The sequence below is a fragment of the Jaculus jaculus genome, chromosome 12 (assembly GCF_020740685.1).
Source record: "Jaculus jaculus isolate mJacJac1 chromosome 12, mJacJac1.mat.Y.cur, whole genome shotgun sequence".
NCBI lineage: Eukaryota > Metazoa > Chordata > Mammalia > Rodentia > Dipodidae > Jaculus > Jaculus jaculus.
The window spans coordinates 20,913,833-20,937,501 of NC_059113.1; the positions used below are offsets into that span (position 1 = coordinate 20,913,833).

Here is a 23,669-nt window from a genome sequence, read left to right on the forward strand (position 1 = left end):
TTATATTACAGAAAACAGTCTGTTTATTCTGCCCATCAGTCTCTCCCTTGACAACTGGCTACTGTTGCTCTTTGTTTACTATATGCTCAGATTAATTTAATACAAAACTTCACTATAACACATCATAAATGAACAAAAGTTCCAAACCATTCCTTCCCCATGCACCCTGCTCAAGTACTGATGTGGATTAAACAGCCCCTCTTTGTGTACTTATTGTATGTAAGGACCAACTAAGCATAAGAACTAACCAATTTCACTTAACCTTGTAACACTGTACAGTACACCCTGAGCTAGATCTTCCCAATACAAGAGAATCTTGACATACTGACAACATCATGACATCCTGCAACATCATGAATTCAGAGACGTGTCAGTTGTTCTCAACCACAGCACATGCTCTGTAACATGGGATCCTCCACATAATGTGTAGAAATGAACAGTTGTTACAGAATACCAACAGCAAGATTTTTCATAAATAATGAGACAAACAGGAAGATTTCTTTAAAAGGGGGAAGGGAAGAGGAGAGATTGTTCAGCAGGTATGAGGGCCTGAGTTCAATACCCTAGCACCCACATAAAAAGTTGGAAGACTCCCTAGGGCTCACTATCCAGTCAGATGGACAAAAAACAGCAGCTCTAATTCAGGGAAAGATTCTGCCTCAAGGAAACAGTGAGGAAAAAGCTATAGAAAAAAGCCGACGTCGTCCTCTGACCTCTGCAGGGAGCACACACAGCTACACATACATGTACATGTACTATGTATACTCCACATACACATGCAAAACACTATGGTGAAGGGTTGGGGAGATGACTCAGAAGTTAAAGGTGCTTGCTTGGTTCAATTCCCCAGTACCCATATAAAGTCAGATGTACAAAGTGATGAAAAGAAAGTTTGTGGAGGTGGATAATGTTGTGCCAATAAGCCACAAAATGTTGTTAGAAAAATTTCAGTGCCAGGGGTAGGTTGTCTTCCAGCAAGCTGTTGGCCAGGGAAGCCTCTGATGCTCTGAAAACATTACAGCCTATTGCCAATGTCCTTGTTTGCTCATCTGAACTATTGCTGAAGACTCCACATGCTTGAGCTATAGATCACTAAGAAATCAACCTGGAGCTGAGCTAGAAACAATTGTAATACTGGAAAGAGCTTTGTAGCTTGTTGGGAAAGAAAAGTCATCAACGGTCTTAACAAGCAGTGGACTCTGCAAACTTTACAGCTGGACAGCCTGACCAAATGTACCAACTGGTGCATTTCTGTTATGGAGGAAACCAACTGCTCTCTGATTGGTCTTGAGACCCACTTCCTGTTTGGTAGTGAAAACCTGGTCAAAAGCCTAGGGCTGGGAATGTCTTAAGCCCAAGGAGGGAACTACTACTGTTGCCTGGCTAAATGGATGTACTATACCCACCCCACTGCCCTCTAAACACTTATGTTTATACCCATATATTAATGCTACTCTCACTTTTGCTTACAGAAGTTCTTTTCAGATGGAGGTGACTCAAAACACACCAAAGTTCTGAGAAGTGGCCATGGAGTGTTCAGCACTGAGACATCTCTAACTTAGCCTCCAATGCTCAGGAAACATTGCAGAAGATGGTGAAAAGAATATAAAAGCCAAAGGAAGGGAAGGACTATTAAAATGCTGTCTTCCAGACACAAAGTGGCCATGATATTCATGACCTCACAACGGCTGATGCTACCTACACAAGACCTGCACAATGGGAGAGAAAAAATGATGACATCAAAGTAGATGAGAGACTAGTCAAGATGGGGTTTAGTGGAGAGGGGATTTAGGAGGGAAAGGGGAGGGCGGTGGGAGGATGATGATGGCAAACTGTCTATATTTATGAAAGTTCTCAATAAAAATTTTTTTAAAAATAAGCAGACCTACAAATATGAAAAAAAAAAAGCACACTGTAAATCGTATCAAAGTGTCTTCCTTGGGTCAAGCAGCAGCAACAGCTCAGGAGCTTCACAACGGGCAGGGCTCACCACCCAGCGGCGCTGCCGGTGCTCGTGAAGGATGTGCTAGGAACAAAGCTGCAACTGTGAGGAGGAAGCCTCCAGAGGACATCTGTAGGAATCTACTTATCCAAGGGTAAAATAAGGCCTAAAATCTAAAGCTTCATGAAGCCCAGTCAAATGTCAGTGGTAAGTTAACCTTGCTGGTATTTTATCTGCCTCTTATGGTTTTTGTTATTGCTCTGGTTACAAAGTTACACAGTTTGAAGTAGTCTATCCTTGCTCTTACTTTTTCCCCACAGCCCTGTTATTTGTTGTGTGTGGTGGCTTTACAGAATGAGAGGATTTTCTGGAATGCATACATCACATTACAGCAGAAAGGAAGATATCAGAACTCTGACAATAAAGGGCAAATGCCAAGCAATCAGCAAAATGTCACAATTAGGCTCAAGGAGCCCTGCCCAAAATCATATAACCCTGACATGTAGCACCTGACAAAATACCCTCATAAAGAGGTTGAATAAGGTGCACCTCAGCCTATTTTCATAGACGTCAAAAGTACCTGAGTTATTATATGAGTTTTATCAAATAGTGGAAACCCAAAATGTTATCCAAATACTACAAATACTCTACCTCTCTACTTCCAATATTTTAAAAATATTTGAGAGAATGGGTGTGCCGGGGCCTGTAGCCACTGCAAAGGTACTCCATACACAAGTGCCACCTTGTACATCTGGCTTACATGGGTACTAGAGAATCGAACCTGGGTCCTTAGGCTTTGCAGGAAAGTGCCTTAACCACTAAGCAATCTGTCCGGTCCCCAATATTTTTATCTTTGTGTATGTGTGATGTGCGTGTATGTGTGCACTTACGTGTGTTCATGTGAGTATGAGCATACTCATGTCATAATGCACATGTGTCAGTCTTTGCCTTCCATCTTGTTTGAGGCAGGATCTCTTGATGTTTACCACTGTGTGTTAGGCCAGGTTAAGTGGCCCACAAAGCTGGGGATTCTGTCTCTGCCTTGCCTCTCACCAAAGGAGCGCTGGAATAACAATGAACCCAGCTTCACAATGGATCTAAGGATCTGAGCTCAGGTCATCATACTTGGGCAAGTGTTTTGCCCACTGAGTCATCTTCCCGCCCTCCATTTCCAAATTTGTATATATGCTTCTACCTTTGGCTTCTTGAGGACCAGCATTGCACTTTATCTGCAAACTGAGTCATTTATCATCATTTCTCTTTCTGCCAATCTCTTCAGGGTGGCCTTGAACTCACAGTGACCCTCCTAACTCTGCCTCCCAAGTGCTGGGTCTCTTCTGCCAATCTTGAGGCACACAGTCACCTACTAGCTCTAACCCACAGCAGCCGAGATGCTGAAATTTTGAACCTGTAATATCTTCAGTAAAGGCCTAATCTTTTTACAGAAAACTAAGTGGCAACATTTTAAATCTCCAGTGTTCGTCCCAACTACTTAGTTGACTAAATCACATTCTTTTGTTTTGTGAGAGAGAAAGAAATTAAAAAATGAATGAATTAATAAATATGGGAGCACCATGGCCTCCTGCCACTGCAAACAAATTCAAGACACATGTGCCACTTTGTGCATCTGAGGATCTGAACTCAGGTCACCATTCTTGCATGGGTACTGAGGGATCAAACAAGGGTTATCTACCTTTGCAAGCAAGTGCCTTTAAACACTGAGCTAACTCTCCCGCCCTAAACTGCATTCAAGAGTTAAACCTGGAGTAGTGCTCACTCTGATCCAGAATCACAATCAGCAAAGCATCCAACCCACTGTGGCCCTGTCTGCAAACATACCAAGACCCCTGTCCTCTGGCAGCTACTCGCCTCACCTAGGACTTCTAAGGCTGAGCTTCCAGAGTACATAGTTCCTGGATTTTCTCATCAAGGCCACAGCACATTTCTAGCTGGATCTCAAATGATGCTATTTTGGTGTGTACAGACTGGGGATGCATGGCACATCCACTAGGTACCAGCTGACAAACACTGCAGGACTCCCTTACCACCCTCCCCCACCTATGTACCCTGTGAAAAAGGAAGAAAAAAGTTTTTTTCTCTGCTCCCTTCACTCCTATCCCTAATGACACTCACTCAGTTCCTATTAAGTCACTTTTGCCCTTTATTTCACCAGTTCCTTTTGTTTTGTTTTTGTTGTTTAATTGTATTGCCTGGATCCACAAATGCCAAGGCACACGTGTACTAGGGAGTCAAACTCAAGAGAAGCAGCTATCTTTTACCACTGGGCCATCTCCCCAACCCCAGTTTGTTTTTTGAGACATTGTAACCCAGGCTGGCCTCAAACTCATTATGTAGCCAAGACAGACATTTGTACTCCTAATCCTTCTGCCTCTTACCTCCCAAGTACTAGGATCACAGGTATGCGCCGTCACACCCAGCTCATCAGTTTCTTTTTTAGGAATCCTGTCCCTGGCACAGGTTTCAACAAATTTAACACTTCTGAAAATTTGAGACATGCAATTCACTCTGGATTGGATATCAGTTTTCTCAACTTAGTAAAATGCCTCTGGTTTAAACCCTGGCACTTCCAAGCATCAAGGATGATCATTCTGGTTCATAATAATGATGCTGAAGTACTTCAAATCTCCAATGAAACTTTTGGGGCAAAGGAATATCTTATTACAGGTCATATAGTTTGAATGTCAAAAGTTTCTACAGTTTCTAAACCTTAAGCACAAAACAGCAACAGCAATTAACTGGTAAATTAATATCCATCTTTCACTAACGCACTTGTGGTAAAAATAAGATCCTCTCAATTGTGGTGGCCCATACTAGTAGAAAATTACTAAAGCGATGAAGGCAGAAGAATCAGGAGTTTGAGGCCAGCCAAAAAAAGTAAGGTCTAGCAGGTGTTTGTTTAAACAGTGAGGTTCTGTTCAAATCATATGCAGAGCTTCTTCCAGACAATTCTAGCTCACTCAGCCTGCAATAACCTCAAGTGATTTGCCTATGTACTCCCTCATTGCGAACTACTACAAATATTGGTAAAAATTAGAACCAACACCCACTGCCCACACACTGCTTGGAGAACAACCTGAAAAGCTAGACTTCTGCTGAGATATTTAGTCTTAGGACTATCTTAATTCCAGAACTCCTAGACCAAAACCTCTTGGACCCAAATACCTGACCCTCAGGTGACTAAGCACTGCCAGGGATGAGAAGCGAATAATGATGCTAGAGGTTCTGCTCTCAGTTTGGCCTGGCCAAAAGAAAACCACCCATGTTTGTGTTATACAGATGAGGCTGCTGGGGTAGCAGGGCCAAGAGGGTGCCAACCCCTATGCAGCCTTTCTGTAATGCAGATCCACACAGCTGAAAGGTATCTACCATGAAAAAGAGACTTGGGTAGACTGCTAAAAATAAATGTGCTCAAGACAAGCCCAGTAGTGGGCCTCAGCTGTGTGTCATAGTACTAGTCACCACCAGCTACAAAACCTGAAGCCCTACCAAATAATCTCAGCTTGTACCCCAAGAGACCCCATGAGCTCAATGATACCATTCCCCTGCTTCCTCCTACAAGTCTGAACTGTAAAGTTCTAGAGTACAGCGAAGTCATTCCAAGGGTCACAGCCATCCGGCAGGGCCTTCACACAGGGAGAAGTGCCTCCTCAAGGCTACAGCACTGTGAGGTCTGGCTTTAAAAGGTTCCTTCAGCAGTTATTAGTGACACAGGTACATAACCCCACTGACCCTACTTTACCTGTAAAGTGGGCACAAAGATTAAATTGGACAACATATATACATATAGAATTTCAATGTATTTTCCAATCCTTAGTAATTTCTCTATTCTTCCCACATTCTCATTTGTCACCCCACAGTCTCACACAGAAGCGCTAGTAAGTGTTTACCCCAACTGACTGCAAGAATCCCCGAGGCACCACAAAGCATGCTTTATCTTTCTTCCTTTGAAACTAACAGAAAGGGGGCTGGAGAGATGGCTTAGTTGTTAAGGTGATTGCCTGAAAAGCCAAAGGACCCAGGTTCAATTCCCCAGGACCCACATAAGCCAGATGCACAAGGTGGCACAAGCGTCCAGGGTTTGTTTGCAGTGGCTGTATGCCTGGTGCACCCATTCTCTCTCTCCCCTTCTCTCTCCCCCAAATAGATAAATAAACAAACAAAAATTTTAAAAAGCTAACAGGAAGCTCAAGCTCATCACCTGATCACTGACAACCCTCTCAAAACCCACCAGACCAGCACCTACATTCAGATTCATGTCTTCAGGACAGACAATAACAGTAGTAATAATATCTTACAAGTTGCTATCAAACCTTAGGTAAGAGTACTGGGAGGTAAGTCACACCTTTAATCCCAGCATGTAGGAGGATAACCTTAAACTCAAAGCCAGCCTAAGCTACAAAGTGAGTCCAGGTCAAACCTAGACTGAAGGAAATAATCAGACAGTACACGAGAGAACTGGCCCAGCTCTGTAAAAAGTGAAATGTCACTGTGATTTAAACAAAGAAAAACTGTAAAGGGACTGTTCTAGAGTTAAAGTAATAAAAAATGAAATGCAGAAATTTTGATTAAATCACTGTTTGGGAGGGGGAAACCTATGAACATGGTTGGGAACAGCTGGGAAATCTGAGCACAAAGTTGTTCTTCCACGTTTTTATAGAATTAAAGAGTAATTATGGAACACGGTTAGTCATTTCAGGTGGATAATGCACCGCAGCTGTGTGGAATGACTCGAATACCCTCCATCTGTGGTGAAGTATCGGAGGTGCATGGACACAGTAGACAGACGCAGCCAAGCCCGCTGATGCCACCACACAGGCTCTCTTCCTTTGCATGCCTTGCTGCTTCTACAATGAAGACTCAGAAACACACCCCCTGGCCCAAATTGGTGAGGTGGAGTCTGGGATTTGCAGCAGGTTGGGTATCTCCATGTCAACAAGTCCAGTGAGCTGTTTTGACAGGAACAGACTCTCGCTCCCTCTTGAAGAAACATCTGGAGAGAGAAGGCAGAGCTACTGGTGCTCTGAAAAGACCTCCACTCTGAATTTCCCCACTAGCTCCATGCGTTTGGAGTCTTCCTCGCCTTCATGACCCTCTCCGTTTGTGTATTTGACACAGAATGGACTGGGGGATAGGAAGAAGCCAGTTCATGTATCTATAACTTTGTGAACAGGTGGCCAGGGCTAATGGTAAATAAATACCCTATACCTCCCTTCCAAAAGTGCTGTGAGGAAGACTGTCCTGTGGACTGAATATTCTAATTTTGTCTTAGAAATGATTAATGAGCAGTCTATCCTCTATAAGCCAATGACCAAGATGACACAGGAACTCACTTCCTCCCATTAAAAAACAAAAAAGGGGGCTGGAGAGATGGCTTAGCGGTTAAGCACTGGCCTGTGATGCCTAAGTATCCTGGTTCGAGGCTTGATTCCCCAAGACCCAAGTAAGCCAGATGTACAAGGTGACGCATGCATCTGGGTTCATTTGCAGTGGCTGGAGGCCCTGACGGGCCCATTCTCTCTCAATCTGCCTCTTTCTCTGTCTGTTGCTCTCAAATAAATAAAAATAAACAAAAAATTATTATTTAAAAAAAAGCAATTTTAAAGATATAATAAATTTAGTTGGCAATATGGAGAAAAAAAGCTCTAGGGTGCTGGGGTTATTTTAAGCTACATTGCAATAATGTAATACACCAAAATCTACACACTTTGAGACACAAATGAAAGAAAAACCAAAGGTTGAATTTCATATGGAAATTTGTCATTGTTATTACAATTCACGAAATCCTCCCAGCAAATTTTATTTTTCCTAAAAATTCAATTCAAGTAAAAAAAAATAATAATCTATACATGGAAGCTGACATTAAACTAGAGCTAAAACCATAAATAATTAGGTGACTTTGAGGTTTATCCTCCCAAAAGAAACTATCTTGGTAAGTAATAAAGGAGGAAAAAACCCCTCCAAAATAGATGGCATACACAATATAATCATTGTTTAACAGTAAAAATTTAAAACAAGGACTGGAGAGATGGCTTAGCAGTTAAGGTGCTTCCTGTGAAGCCTAAGGACCCTGGTTTGATTCCCCTGAACCCACATAAACCAGATGCACCAGGTAGTGAATATGTCTGGAGTTCATTTGCAGTGGCAGGAGGCCCCGGTGCATCCATTCTCCCTCCCTCTGTCTCTTGCTCGCTGAAATAAATAAATACAAATAAAACAGTTTTTTAAAAATTTAAGACAAGATTACAGAAAGAATAACAACTTTTACATATAGTTTAATTTTAATGGAATACAAGTTCATAAAGATAGCAGATAAACCAGCTTAGCAAATATCTCTGGAAGTTTAGTCTACAATAAATTTCAACATCAACTACTGTGATATATAAGATGCCCCAACTGGTGACAACATGACTAAAAGTAATTTAACTATAACAATTTGTAATAGGAAGTCAAAATAATGCATGTTAGGACTCAGAACTCTACTTCAAATAAACTCTCAGGAAGTAGACACATTTTTTAACAAGTGGAAATGCTGAAACCAGAGTCTGAAACTCGTTCCCTAACACTGCTTTCATAGCACTACTTATCTATAAAGCATAATCGGCTTTTTAAAAATGAAGCATTAAAGACCAAATTAACTCCTCATGTGATAAATATGAGGAAACTGATGCTACCATTTATAACTTGCAGAGTAACAACCTGTTGTTTTGGTGGGCTGTTTTGTTTGTTTGTTTTTTTGAGGTAGGGTCTCACCCTAGCCCAGGCTGACCTGGGATTCACTATGCAGTCTCGGGGTGTCCTCGAACTCACAACAATCCTCCTACCTCTCCCTCCTGAGTGCTGGGATTCAAGGTGTATGCCACCATGCCTGGATTACAAACCTGATTTAAAAAAAATTATTTATTTATTCGATTTATTTATTTATTTATTTGAGAGAGAGACTGGGCATGTCAGAGCCTTCAGCCACTACAAACTCACTCCAGAACTCTATCTATTGTGTGCATCTGGCTTATGCGGGTCCTGGGGAATTGAATCTGAGTCCTTTGGCTTTGCAGACAAGCACCTTAACAGGCCACAAACCTGGATGTTTTTTTTAATTTTTATTAGCATTTTCCATGATTATAAAAAAAATCCCATGTTAATTCCCTCCCCCCCACACACACACTTTCTCCTTTGAAATTCCATTCTCCATCATATTACCTCCCCATCACAATCATTGTACTTACATATATACAATATCAACCTATTAAGTACCCTCCTCCCTTCCTTTCTCTTCCCTTTATGTCTCCTTTTTAACTTACTGGCCTCTGCTACTAAGTAACACAAACCTGAATTTTTAACTGTGTTGCCCATCTCTGTATACCAAGTTATGTCCTGGGCTCTATCTTCCACCTCCATGCTAACAATCAAACCCAGGGCCTCATGCTTGCTAGGCAAGTGTTCTGCCACCGGGCTACATCCCTAACCTTTTGTTTTATCTCCAGGTGGCTTTAAATAGTGGGTTGTTTTTAGTAAGTTAGTTAAAACCACTGAAATGAGGCTATATTTTCATAATTTTTTAAATAGTATTTTAATCTTTCAGAGCCAAACAAGAACTTTTTTTACTAGAAGAACCTAGATAAGCATTTGCTAAGAACCACCATAGGGACAATCATTCCTTGGGAAAATGTCTATACTTCCAAGATAGTTCCCACAGAACCTTCCCAACATTCCAGAATTTACCCATTGCATAAGCCTTATTGACCTTACAAACAGGTATGCATAATCAACCACAGCAAAAGACGGAAATCAACTCCTGCATCCTGACCCATGCCTGCTGAACGTCTGTAATCCATACTTGATGTTGTTTCCAGATCACACTAAAAACTATGAGGCCTCAATAGTTGCAACCTAACTCCAAAGCCATTTTTTTCATTATGTCACTTGAAAAATTTCCACAGAGGTTGACTTTTTAGTTACTGTTCACTCAAAAATGAGAACTGCCACTCCACATTCATTCTCCTTGAAGAATTTCTGTCTAAATTTAACTCCCCTACCCTCACAGCCACACATTACTAGATTTTTCAGGTGAGGTGGGAGAAAGATAACCCAGATAAAGCATTTGCTCCCTTTTATTCTTCATGGTAACCGAGGGTCTTTAACTGGAAAATTATTAAGATTTAAAAAAAAAAAAATTCTAGCCGGCGTGGTGGTACACGCCTTTAATCCGAGCACTTGGGAGGCAGAGGTAGTTAGAGGCCATCTGGAGACTACATAGTGAATTCCAGGAGAGACTGAACTAGAATGAGACCCTACCTTGAAAAAAAAAAAAACAAAAAAAACTTCTAACTGTGCATGGTGGCACATATCTTTAATCACAGCACTCGGGAGGCTGAGGTAGGTAAATCTTGGTGAGTTCGAGGCCAGCCTGGAGCTACAGAGTGAGTTCCAGGTCACCCTGGGGTACAGTGAGTGAGACCCTGCCTCAAGGAAAAAAAAAATAAAAACATTCAGGGCTGGAGAGATAGCTTAGCAGTTAAGCTGCTTGACTGCAAAACCAAAGACCCTAGGTAAAATTCCCCAGGACCTACAGAAGCCAGATGCACAAGGTGGCACATGAGTCTGGAGTTCATTTGCAGCAGATGGAGGCCCTAGTGCGCCCATTCTCTCTCTGCCTTTTTCTCTCTCCTTCTATATTAAATAAATAAATTTTTAAAAATCATTCTACATTTTCCTCTAGTGTTTTTACAACTTAACCTTTCGTTTTGTTTTGTTTTTTCCAGGTAGGGTCTCACTCTAGCCCAGGCTGACCTGGAAAAATCACTCTGTAGTCTCTCAGGGTGGCCTCGAACTCATGGCAATCCTCCTACCTCTGCTTCCTGAGTGCTGGGATTAAAGGTGTGTGCCACCGTGTCCAGCCAACTTATCATTTTTGTCTCCATCTTTGTTTTCAAGTTTTGTCATGTCATATAGACACCTGTTTTTCTCAGTTGCACAGTATGACTTAATTAATTCTTTTTCCATTCACTGATTAGAAATGCCACTTTTACGGGGGGGGGGGAGAAAACACTGAGGAGTGTGAGAAAACACTGAGAAGTGTGAAGTACATAGCCTTGAAAGAGCTCCCAGTCCTTTCTGATACTCATGTTTTGTACTCAGCCAGAGCTAAGAAACACAATTTACAAATATTCAATATCAACAAACACCTGCATATGTGGTGAAGGAGGGGCAGGATGAGGGTTTTTTTTTTTTTTTTGTTTTTTGTTTTTGGTTTCTCAAGGTAGTCTCTCTCTAGCCCAGACTGACCTGGAATTCACTATGTAGTCTTAGGTTGGCCTAGAACTCACGTAGATTGTCCTATCTCTGCCTCCCAAATACTGGGATTAAAGGTGTGCGCCACCATGCCTGCTGAGTAATTTTTTTTTTTTTTTTGATAAAAAAGCATCTTAGCCAGGCGTGGTGGCGCATGCCTTTAATCCCGACACTAGGAGGCAGAGGAAGGAGGATCACTGCAAGTTTGAAACCACCCTGAGACTCCATAGTGAATTCCAGGTCAGCCTGGGCTATAGTGAGACCCTACCTCAAAAGTCCAAAAAAAAGGGCATCTTAAACCCAGCCACATCAGCTGCAGTGTGTGTAAACCTGGATGCCTGAATCATAACCAAGTGTCGACACAGAAAGAAAACACTAAAGCAAACTTTGAACTGTTCAGATTAATGGTGCTGTTTAGAAATGTGAAATGCCTTTTTCTTTTTCTCCCTTGAAAACCACTCTCTATCCTGTCCCATCTCCCAAAAGAAAGACAACTGCCCTTTCCTTTCAAAATGACCAACTTTAATGAATTTAAGTACAATCCTCATTAACTTCGTGAAGCAGAAGGTGCAAACACACATACATACATACATACATACATACATTCATTCATTCATTCATTTATTCCAAGAGAGCGTAATGATTTGGTTGCTGGATTAAATTTTGGTGGAAGAACCATTGCTTCCTGACTAGAGAGAACTACTGAGCATTCTCCAAAGTTGGCACCCCCCCCAAAAAAAAGTGACAGGGGTTGCAGGGGCTTCCTACAACAACAGGACATGCCATGCAAACTCAATCACACTGTTCTAAGCATCAAATAATTTCCAATAAGACACACTGTACTGCAGCCAGGAGTGACTCATATCCCTTCTATGAGTGATTCCGGTGCATTATTCCCGGGAAGAGCACCTGATATAAAACAGAACACACAAAATATACAACAGGCTCCATGTTTGCACTTGTACTTGTAAAACTAAACCGACCTCCATCACACTCTAGTGTGCCACCGAAGCAGGTTCACAATGCCAAATCAGTGCACACACAACTTCCATACTCCAACTTTGGCCTGGCCAAAAATAGCTGTACATTCTGTAAAATCATTTGGTGAAAGAGATCTCAACTACTTGCCACCTTAACAGGAAAGAGACAACATGTACAGAAGTGTGTCCCTAGTATCAGATTTTTCTTAAGTTTTCTTAAGTAGGCATTGTTCTCTTCAAGCAGGACCTATATGATTTTATATTTTAAAATGGGCAAGAGAAAACAGCAGACAGGTAGTATTCATGGAGTCATGGAATTGGTTTTGACAACATACAACTTCAATGATATCTTTTCTCAGACATGTGGCCCAAATCAAATAATAGAATTTCTAGATCTTAACTTTTATGCCATGCACCCACACTAAATAGCACAACTTAAGTCACAAATATGATTAAGGAAACAACTACAATTTCAAAATACCTACAGTTAAAAAGTGAGTCAGTGTGTGTTTATGCATGTTGACAAGCAACTGTTTTGCCAAGAGGTGAAAACAAGAATAAAAACCTTTCTTTAATGCTCTTACATATGAATGATTTCAGTGCAAGCAACATGCCTAGCAGGTATTAAGCAGCAGACCTTGCTCTTAGAGCACTTCAAGCAAAGCCAGTTCACTAAAAAGAGAAAACCTGAAATCCTTTCTCAGTCAATACTGTTTATGAAATACAGCAATGAAGATGAAATAGCTTAGCTGAATTATTCTTTTAATATTTTAACTCTATGAGATATTTAAAATTTTTTATTTTAAAACACTTTATTTATTTATTTGCATGCAGAGACAGAGAATGAACACACCAGGACCTCCAGCCACTGCAAATGGCTTTACATGGGTACAGGGGAATTGAACCCAGGACATCAGGCCTTGCAGGCAAGTGTCTTAACCACTGAGCCATCTTCCCAGCCCTAATTTTATGAGCTATTTAGAGGTATATCCTAATATTGGAAGACTGAGAAATTTGACATACCAAAACACAGGCACTCACTATTTATACATATACATACATACACATATGTGCATACATATAGATCATACATACACATATGTGCATACATATAGATCATGCATACACACAGACATATACACACACATGTATACATGTTGACAATTAAATGAACATCAGGGGGAAAATACAGCACCCCATTTAAGCAACTATAAATGCTAAATTTGTATTACCTAGTACTTAAAATGTACTGAATTTGTTCCAAAATCTGTACTTCTGCCTAAGAATACAAAACTGAACTCCAACTTCATTATGTCCCAAAAGCTTACTATTAATATAATGGGTCACACACACACACAAAAAAAAAATCCTTCAGAAATTTTAACTTGACACCAACATTCTAACTGCCCACACTCAGAAACCTAAGACAACGGGACAGGTGATTTCAGCTTGTTCAAACAGAAGTCTTCATTTAAAAGATGCTGTAAAATCTTACTAGTTCAAAATCTCTCTCTTACCCATACTTTTTGACCTTCTCTTCAATCACTGTTCATACCAGCATCCAAGAGATTGTAAAAAGATATTCCCAATACCAAATACACTTTGATTCAGTATGGAATTAAGTGTTTGGGGAAGGTGTTGAAGATTTAGATTTCAAATTCAAAATACATTTCAAAATGTTAACCTTAGTTATGCTCATGACAGCTAAAAGGGAAGCAATCAGCATTTAAAATTTTTTCCTCTTTTATCCTCACAAATTTATCAACAGGAAACAAATTGTTTGTGGTCAACTGCAGGTTAAAAAAAAAATAACTGGTTTTAACCTGGGAACACTAATCAACAACCATGGAAAACTGAGGGGGGGGGATTAAAATGTACCTTTCTTTTCTCCCTCCAGAATCTGCACATTGATTCTGCATGAAAAAGCTATGCAACCACTCGCCAGACTTAACTTAATTCAATCACATGCTTTCTGTGATGTTCTGAAGATTGAGGGTAGAGATCTTGACAAACTACTCAAAATACCAACTTTCTTACAACTAACCTGAGTTCACTTCTGTCACCTGAGATACTGAGGCCTAAAATCTCCTTGAGACATAGGAGGCAGAGGAGTCTAGGCCACTCTTCTCACAGAGGCAATGTACCTGAAAAGCTTTTACTCCCTGTATAATTTGTCTACACTAGGATATTTTTCTCTTGCAAATACTCTCACTGACAAGTCACCCTTTCCAGAACATTCTGACAGGGGTTTAAGTTGGAGTATACAAGCTGACTAAGGTTTTAATGGTTTTTCCTTGTGGCTAATGAGGTACCCAGTGAGGTTAGTCAGTGAGGTCGACAGTGAGGTAGTTAGTTAGTTTAGACAATGAAGTAATCAGTGAGGGAGACAGTAAGGTTAGACAGGCAAATAGTGAGGCAGTGAGGTTAGCTGGTGAGGTAACAGTAAGTTAAGACAGTAAAGTCAGTGAGTGAGGTGGACATACAGGAAAGCCAATGAGAGTAGGCAAGTTAGTGGTCAGTGAGGTTAGTCAATGAGTTAGGCAGTGAGGTTAATCAGTGAAGTAGGTAGTGAGATAAGGAGGTAGACATGAGGTACAGCAGACAGTGAGAAAAACTGACATAAACAGTGAACCATGAGGTAAACACTGATGTAAACACTGAGGTAAACAGTGAGGTAGACAGTGAAGAAAACAGTGAGGTAAACAGTGAGGTTGACAGTGAAGTAAACAGTGAGGTAGACAGTGAGGAAAACTGAGGTAGGCAGTGAGGTAAACAATAAAGAAAACAGTGAGGTAGACAGTGAAGAAAACTGAGGTAGACAGTGAGATAAACAGTGAGGTAGACAGTAAAGAAAACAGTGAGGTAGTGAGGAAAAGTGAGGTAGGCAGTGAGGTAAACAGTAAAGAAAACAGTGAACAGTGAGGAAAACAGTGAAATAGTAGACAGTGAGATAAACAGTGAGGTAGACAGTGAGGTAAACTGCGAGGTGGACAGTGAGGTAAACTGAGATGGACAGTGAAGCAAACAGAAAAACAGTGAGGTAGACTGATACACATTGTGAGGTGGACAGTGAGGAAAACAGTGAGATAGACAGAGAAGTCAACAGTGAGATGGGCTGTGAGGTAGCCAGGCTCGTCAGTGAGGTAATCAGTGAAGCCGGCAGTGAGGTAAACAGGTAGTGGGGTACAGTGAGACACACGGCGAAAGCTCCCGGCAGCTCGAGCATCTGCAAGTGGTTTTGAGAGATCCACCGGGGACACAGACAGGGACTTTACAGAAGGGGAAGGTGCCTCGAAGGCAAGCTTTGGTCGTGTGTAAACAGAAAGCACACACAGCACTGGCCACTGGAAAAAGGGGCTCTCCGGACAGGCGGCCGATCGTTGCCACCAGATGCCATTCAATTTTCACCGGTCCCGGGGAAAAGAGCGCGCACCCCCACTCCCTCCAAGAAGCGCCGTCTTCCTTCCAGGAGGGCCGCGGTGGAAGTCGCTCGCTCGCTCGCCGGGGCCGGACTGCGGGAGGGGGAGGGGCTTGGGAAGAAGGAGCGCTTTCAGCAGAGGCAGCCAGGGTTTTTCCACAGGGCCCCGCCGGCCACTGCGGACAGAAAACGGGGGGAAGACAGGCGATGTCTGGCGGGGGGACGGGGGGGGGGGCAAGGCCGAGTGCAAGCCGGCTGGACAGAGTGACGGTCGTCCCCAGGACGCGAGCCGGGCTGCAGAGTCAAGAGCGCGCCGGCGGCCGGTTACCTTGAGATACAGGGAAGGGGACACGGGGACAGCGGTCGGCGGGGGAAGAGGGGAGGAAGCGGACGCGGGGTCTCGACGGGTGCCAGCCGGGGAAGGAGACGCGCAAACAGCAGGACCCGGGGCCTCCCCAGGCCAAAAGGCGTGGCCAGGCGTCCGGATCGAACGACGGTCCCCGAGACACGCCAGGGCAGCGCGCGTCCACATCCATCCCCTTCCTTAGCAGCGGCGGGGAGAGGGGAGCCCGGCCCGTCCGAGGACCACCACCACCACCCCCCAAAAAAAACAAACACCAAACCGCGCGAGCGCCCCCGCCCCCTCCCACGCCCGCAGTGCTCTTACCTCCACACCTGCCCCATCTGCAGCAGGTGGATGACCGACTGCCAGATCCACACGGACAGGCGACACAGGCGCTGCGCCCCCGGGGTGGCCGAGGCGCCGGGGCCTCCGCGGGCTGTGCCGTGTCCGTAGCCGGCTCCCATCATCGGGGGTCCCCGGCTGCTGAGCCCCTCCACGGCTCCCAGCCCTCCGCCCGTGTAGTCCTGCACGAACCAGCGGAAGCTCAGGCTCTGCACCAGCAGCGACGGCACCAGCACGAAGAAGAGGGTCAGCCCGAAGCAGCCGTAGTCCCCCTTGCGGTAGTAGTCGAGGGCCAGCCACAGGTCGGTGCCCACGTCCCCGAAGAACACCAGCAGCGCCAGCACGATCCACAAGCAGTCGAGCCACGGCCGCTCCACCTGCGGGCTGGGCTGCGGCCGGCCGGCCGAGGGCGTCGAGGGGTGGCGGCCGGCGGCGTTGTCGGCGGCGGCGGACGGCTGCAGCGGCTGGTCCCCCCCGTCGGCGGCGGCGGCGGCGCTGCGGCGCGGCTTCTTGCCCAGGAGCGAGCGCAGGCAGGCGGAGCGGCAGCCCCAGTAGCACGAGGAGGTGTTGCAGCAGTGGCAGATGTGCAGCGAGCTGCTCTCGCCGGGCTCGCTGCCGTCGCCGCCGCCGCCGCTGCCGCCGCCGCCGCCGCCGCCGCCTCCCCCGGGCTCCCCGTCCTCCTCGCCGCCGCTGCCCACCGCCTCGTCCAGGTTGTGCAGCTGGGCGAAGCCCACCCCCACGCCACCGCCATCGGATTTCGCCGCCATCTTGACTCTCTTCCCAGCTCCGGAGGTTGGGGGGGGAGGGACGGGTAAGGGGGGGAGAGAAGGCAGGGACCGGGGAGGGGGGGAAAACGAATGGAGAGGAAGGGGGGCGGGGAGGAAGCGGGGGAGCGAACGAACGGGGGGGGGAGTGGGCCAGGGAACCCCCTCCGCTTCCGGGTAGTAGGCGTCACTTCCGGGCGAGCCCCCCAATCGCACGGCGCCCGCAAGCTCCCCGGCCCTACCCTCCCGGCCAAGATGGCCGCCCTCCTGTGCCTCAGCTGCTGGGCGGGGGGCCGGGGGGTTCTCCCCGCCAGGGCTCCCCTTCCCCTCTTCCGTTGACCCCGAAACCCATCAGGTTGACCCCTCGGCGTTGCAGAATCCGGCCGGGCCGAGTGAAGCGATCCAATGTGATCCCTGGAGGGGGCAGTGCCAGACGTTTTGGGGTCCCCTTCCTCAGCGTCGCAGCTCTCAGCTCTCCTCCAGGAGAAACGCCCCCTCACACCCTCCCGGCTGCTGGCGGAGGGGCGGGACCTCTGGGGGAAGGGGCGGAGCCAGTGCAAAGCAGGTGATTGCCTGTCACTTCCGGGAGATAGGATGACCTCATTGTGTAGTTAGACATACAGCCCCCCCCTCATCAAAATGGCTGTGTCTCACCTCTTTGCCTGGTTTTTCCTGTGTGTGTGTGTGTGTGTGTGTGTGTGTGTGTGTGTGTGTGTGTGTGTGTTTTACATTTCACTATGAGGCTCATTTTGAGGGGCTACAAAAATTACATAAATTAGTTTAGACTGCAGTAAACAACTCACTTCTGTTTAGGCACCTCTCCTCTCATACCCCTCTTGACCCCATGATTTTCTTGTGACTGGCCAGGTACCATCTTTTGTTTCCCTTAAGAAAACTCAAGGCAAAAATCGAGTGAGAAATCAGCCTGGCTGCAGATTACATGTTGGAGCAAGGACCCAATGAGCATATGGTGACCTTGAGTATATTTTCTGCAATCAAGGAATATTCCTAGCAACTTTTTTAAAGTGTGACTTTTAACCTACATAAAGACCTTAATTTGAAAAATTCAGACTAAGGCTAAAACTGTTTGCATCAATTACTTGTTCAGGTTATATGAATGTGTGAAGCTTTCAAAATGTTTTCTGGTGCAAAGGTTCTGTTAGTAAACATGGCTTTAAATGAGTGAAAATGTTATTATTAGTGTGCTATATCATTAAAATAGGTGCAGGGCACACCACCTGCACTTGGCTAACAAATTGCATAAATGTGTTGGCAGTGGATGAATTAGAATTAGAATGTTTTTCCAGTTAAAGCACATTTTAAGCCAGATAGACCAAACTTCTTGATGGTTATGGTCAAGTAAAATGGGCATTTTGAAGATAAAAGGTACACAGAAGCCGGGCATGGTGGTGTATGCCTTTAAAAAAGCACTCGGGAGGCAGAGGTAGGAGGATCACTGGGAGTTTGAGGCCAGCCTGAGACTACATAGTTAATTCCAGGTCAGCCTAGACCAGAGTGAGACCCTATTTTGGAAAAGAAAAAAAAGGTACACAGAAAACATCTGAACGTTCTCATCAGCCTCACTAGATTTTCTTAACTCTTTTTTTTTTTTTTTTTTCAGATTCTGCCTACAGTCTGCTTCAGTGAAATGTTCAATAATGAGAACTTTTTTTCAGAAGGTTAAGAGGAGGGATTAGGTGATAAGTGTGACACTGAAGTTCTGTGAAAGAAAGTTGACTTGGAAACTTGAGTAGTTACTTTAATGTATGTGACATTTAAGTAGTCACATGTAGTGCCTAGTTAAATTCTCAGAGGGATAGAGCAAGGATACAAATTTTCATGAGTCCGTATGCCAAGGTTAAACCTAAAGACTGAAAAAAAGTATTTCTAGAGAAGTTTTATTCTACACGTCGGAGGGAAAAACTGATTCTAAAATCTACTGTTTGAGACAAGGCACACAACTGTATCCTTTTACTTCATAGTATGGCTGTGCCCCTTTCCTTCCTATGGCAGTAAAACTTACAGCTAGCAGGTAAATATTTTTCTGCATAGAGATGGAACTCTGTTTCTTTAGTAAATTTGAAAAATAATGTCTTGAATGGTTTATGTTGAGTACAGTTGCTTACATTTGGATCCAGTACCAATAAGTTGATAATCTGAATAATATAAACCAGATGATCTCTTTAAACCTCAGTTTTCACCTTTATATCATGAGAATAATGCTGGTGCCTTCTTTGAAGTTTTGCTGTGTGATAATCCACTCAAAGATCTCAACATGATACCTACTTATGTTATTATAAATAAATGATAACTGCTTTTGTTATAATTGCTATAATTATTAATACATCATACCAATATATATCTACTTAAATTCCATGGAATAGACTTGGTGTCTCTAACAAAAGAAAGCATTTTGAAATACTTCCAGGAAGTAGATACACTTAATTTGTGCTTTTAAATATATTTTCCCTATTAAACTGTGAGGCTATGAAATGAGATACAAAAGCAGGCAGTAATGGCGTATTTATGATTCCTATTTCTCTGTACTCTGAAAGAACATAATCTACTAGTAAAATTAGCTAAGCAAATTACAATTGCTAAGGCTGATAAAAGAGATTATGAGTCAAAAGTGTTTCTCAGCACCGAAGTTCCAAGTAGATATATAAGATTCACAGACTGTCAAGTGATTTCAACTTTGTAATTGCTAGTTCAACAATTTTATCTTTCTGTCTTCTTTAGAAGAGGATAAATTCTACAACCTAGAAAGTTCTAAATTTAAAATCAGTTGCAATGACAATAAACCTATCATGAAGACTTGCTGAAAGGCTAATATAAATTTGAACTGTACTATGAATAGTACTTTTTTACCTACAATATTAGGACAATTAAATGTTTTAACTAAGGATAGTACTTTTCACAGGGTTAGATATATTATGAGCACTCAATAAATAACAAATGGGCTGATGAATAATTTTCTGGATGATTGAGATTTAACTTCAGATGCCAAATATTTATATTTTATGATGTAAATCTTCATAAAGTTGATTTATGTCTTATACACAATAGGTTACATTGGGAGAAGAGTAAGTTAAAAATTCATTGCCCATTGGCCTGCTTTCTGTACATGAGGCCAGTAGTTAACGCTTAATATTTTATCTATTTATTTATGTACTTATTTTTGTGCTGGGAATTGAACGTAGGACCTCATATGCACTAAGCACATACTATACCACATCCTTCAGTCCTAGATAACCTTTACTGACAGCTTACCCTTGAGATGGCCTTGAGCCTACCCAGGTCTACTGGGTACCTTTATTGGGTGCTAGTGGTGATTTCTTTTTTTCTAATTGCTGTTTTTTAAATCTCTGCTTCCTATAATTCAGTCAATGAAGAACCTTGGCCCTTCTGCTTCCACTACTGCATAGGCTCAGAAGCCGAACCACAAGCATGTGATTCCCAGTCACAGTAAATTGATAACATAAGTAATATAAGCAAAATGATCTCTTAAACCTCAGCTTTCACTTTTATATCATGGGAAAAATAACCATGCCCTCCTTTAATAATCCATTCATACTACAGTTACACATAAACTAATACTAAATACATCTTAAGAGTTTTTATGAGTACAGTAAGATGGTTTAGCCATCTGGAAGTTGTGACATAAAGAATGATCTTTGTTCACTTCACAAATTCAAATGTTAATTTCTTCCAAAATACCTCAGAACAGCCAGAAATAGTGTCTTACCAGCTCTCTTGGCATCCCTCAGTTTGTCATGTTGATGCATAAGATTAACCACCACAGAAGTTAACAAAAAAGAAAAAATAGAGTTGAGTTCCAATAACAACATTTACTCTGTATAATTCCTAGTTATAAGATTTAGAAAAAAAAAAGATTTAGATTAATTCTGGTAGTATAGCAGAATTTCATGTGCATGTTTGCATATGTGATATGTGTGTGTAATATGTGTATGCAAGTGTGGGTGTGTACCACATGTAGAGGTCAGAGGATAGCCTTAAGGGTCAGCCCTCACCTTCCGTCTTGTTTGAGGTAAGGTCTTGTATTCACTACTTAATATGTCAGGCTGGCTGTCTCCACTTCCCATCTTACCATAGGCATACTGGGATTACAGATGCATGCTAGTGTCCAGCTCTACATGGATTCTGTGGGTCCAAACACAAGTTATCACACTTGGAGAGCAAGCAGTTTCACCCAATGAAGGGTCTCCCCAGCCCTATCTTCCTACAAAGCTTGAGGTGAGAAACTCTCATAGGCTTATCAGGTGCTTACTAAATCATAAAGAGGTACAATATAAGGAAGTTTTTTCATCTAGGTTAAGGTCCTCACCTAATCTCTCTAAATTTAATTTTTTTAATTTAATTTAAATTCTCCATCTCCCACCCAGCCAGCTTACCCATCAACAGGATAGTAACCTTAAGCTACTACCATCTGTCTGTGAGAAGATGTGATGACTCACTGTGACCTATCATATCAAACCCAAAGGACACACACACTCAGTTTTTCATGTCTTCCATAACCTTGTTCTTTCCTACCTGGCCATTGTAATCTCCAATGTGGAGCACACAGCCTCAGCAGGAAAATGCCCTCGTTACACATGTGTAACCCATGTATCCTTGCACTAGATTTAGGATCTCACTTTGAATTCATTTGCAAGGTTTTTCTCCTCAGCTCTGCTACCATTTTAATCCAAGTCACTAAGTTTTAATAAAGGCTTACTATGAGGAAGGCTTCATGATAGCAAAGGCACAAACTTCTCGTGTTTTGGTTTTTTTTTTAGAGTCAGGGTCTCATATATCCCAGACTGACCTCACACTCACCATGTAACTGTGGATGAACTTGAACTTTGGATCCTCCTGCCTCCACTTCACAAGGAGATCAAACCCATGGCCATGTGCATGCTAGGTGAGTACCCTACCAAGTGACCAATATACCCAGCCTCTTCACAAGGAGATCAAACCCATGGCCATGTGCATGCTAGGTGAGTACCCTACCAAGTGACCAATATACCCAGCCTCTTCCTGTCATCTTTCAACATGCACTTCAAAGCCCACTTCCTTCAGCAAAAATGAAGGTGGCATACTGGTGATGAAAAAACAAATAATGAGGGGCTGAAGAGATGGTTAAGGCACTTGCCTGCAAAGCCTAACAACCTGAGTTTGATTCCCTAGTACCCACATAAAGCCAGATGCACAAAGTGGTACATGCATCTGGAGTTCATTTGCAGTTGCTAGAGGCCCTGACATACCCATCTTCTCCCTCCTGCCCTCTCCCCCTTCTTTTGCTTGCAAATAAATAAATAAATATATTTTGAAAAAAAAAAAAAACAGCCATTGAAAATGTCCTGGACTATTTCAGCACGAACAAATGTCTTCTCCCTCTGAAACTCTAAATGTTTATCACATGTTAACTTATTCATATACAATCATATTCTCTTGGTTCATGTAATAATTTTTTTAAGCCATGACCATATAGAAACCCTCATCCTTTTGGCCCAGATCAAGTGTACACAACATCTCATCTAATTCTTCACTTTAAATAAGAGATTGTGAAGCATATAGTTGAACAATATTTATTGAGTGCATACTATGTATCTGGCCTATGCTCAAGGAATCCAGTGATAACCAAGCGTTTCTAAGATATGCTATAAGCAACATTTCTGGGTCTATAAGGGACTATAAGCAATGTCTCTGAAGGCATGGGGAAGACCTATACTAAGTAGAGGGTATAATGTGTGCACAGGCAGGGATATAGGAAAGCACAGTGTGTTCCTGAAAATACACAGCATGTCTACTGTGTCCAACATGTGGGAGGCGAGGAATATGGCAGGTAAGGACTGATGCTAATTTTTGTGATTTTTGTCTTTTTTTTTTTTTTTGGTGCTGAGGACCGAACCCAGGGCCTTATGCTTGCTAGGCAAGCACTCATCCACTGAGCTAAATCCCCAACCCCTGATGCTAATTTTTGAAAATTCACAAGTGTCAGTCATAAGATGTTAAAAGTTGATCCAATAGGCTTTTATCAGAAAGGTGGCAGATTCATCTTTGTGTTTTAAACAAATTGCTTTGATGACAGGGTAGAAGTTAGCATAAATGCTGACAGCAGGTGCCTTGGACTAATTAGCTGGTATTTCTACAAACCAGTATCTGGAAGTTCAGTATTTATTTAGTAGAGAGGGGGAGGAACTCATTTGCATTTGTTAAAATCGTAGTCAGAGAGCTGGAGAGATTACTTAGTGGATAAGGCAAAGCCTACAAAGCCAAAGGACCCAGGTTCGATTCCCCAGGACCCACGTAAGCCAGATGCAAGTAGAATATGTTATCTGGAGTTCATTTGCAGTGGCTAAAGGCCCTAGTATGCCCATTTCTCTCCCTCCCTCTCTCTCTCTCCTTCTCATAAATAAATAAATAAATATTTTAAAAATCCTAGTTAGAAGCATTAAGTTTTCCTAACCCAGGCAGAATCAATTGTCATTTTAAAAATTAGAAGAATAGGGCTGGAGAGATGGCATAGCAGTTAAGCACTTGCCTGTGAAGCCTAAGGACCCCGGTTCGA

General features: G+C 42.9%; 1 protein-coding gene across 2 annotated transcripts in view; it reads right to left on the reverse strand.

Annotated features, from left to right (window-relative positions):
* The window catches only part of Xkr6 (XK related 6), a 258,596-nt gene extending 241,495 nt beyond the window's left edge, over nucleotides 1-17,101 (reverse strand). The window contains exon 1 of one of the 2 annotated variants that reach the window (XM_045131644.1): nucleotides 16,317-17,101. In XM_045131644.1, coding sequence (XP_044987579.1) covers nucleotides 16,317-17,101 — 785 coding nt within the window. The remainder of the gene's footprint in view (nucleotides 1-16,316) is intronic. The other variant, XR_006632950.1, reaches the window with a different exon arrangement.
* Between the last annotated feature and the right edge of the window lie 6,568 nt (nucleotides 17,102-23,669).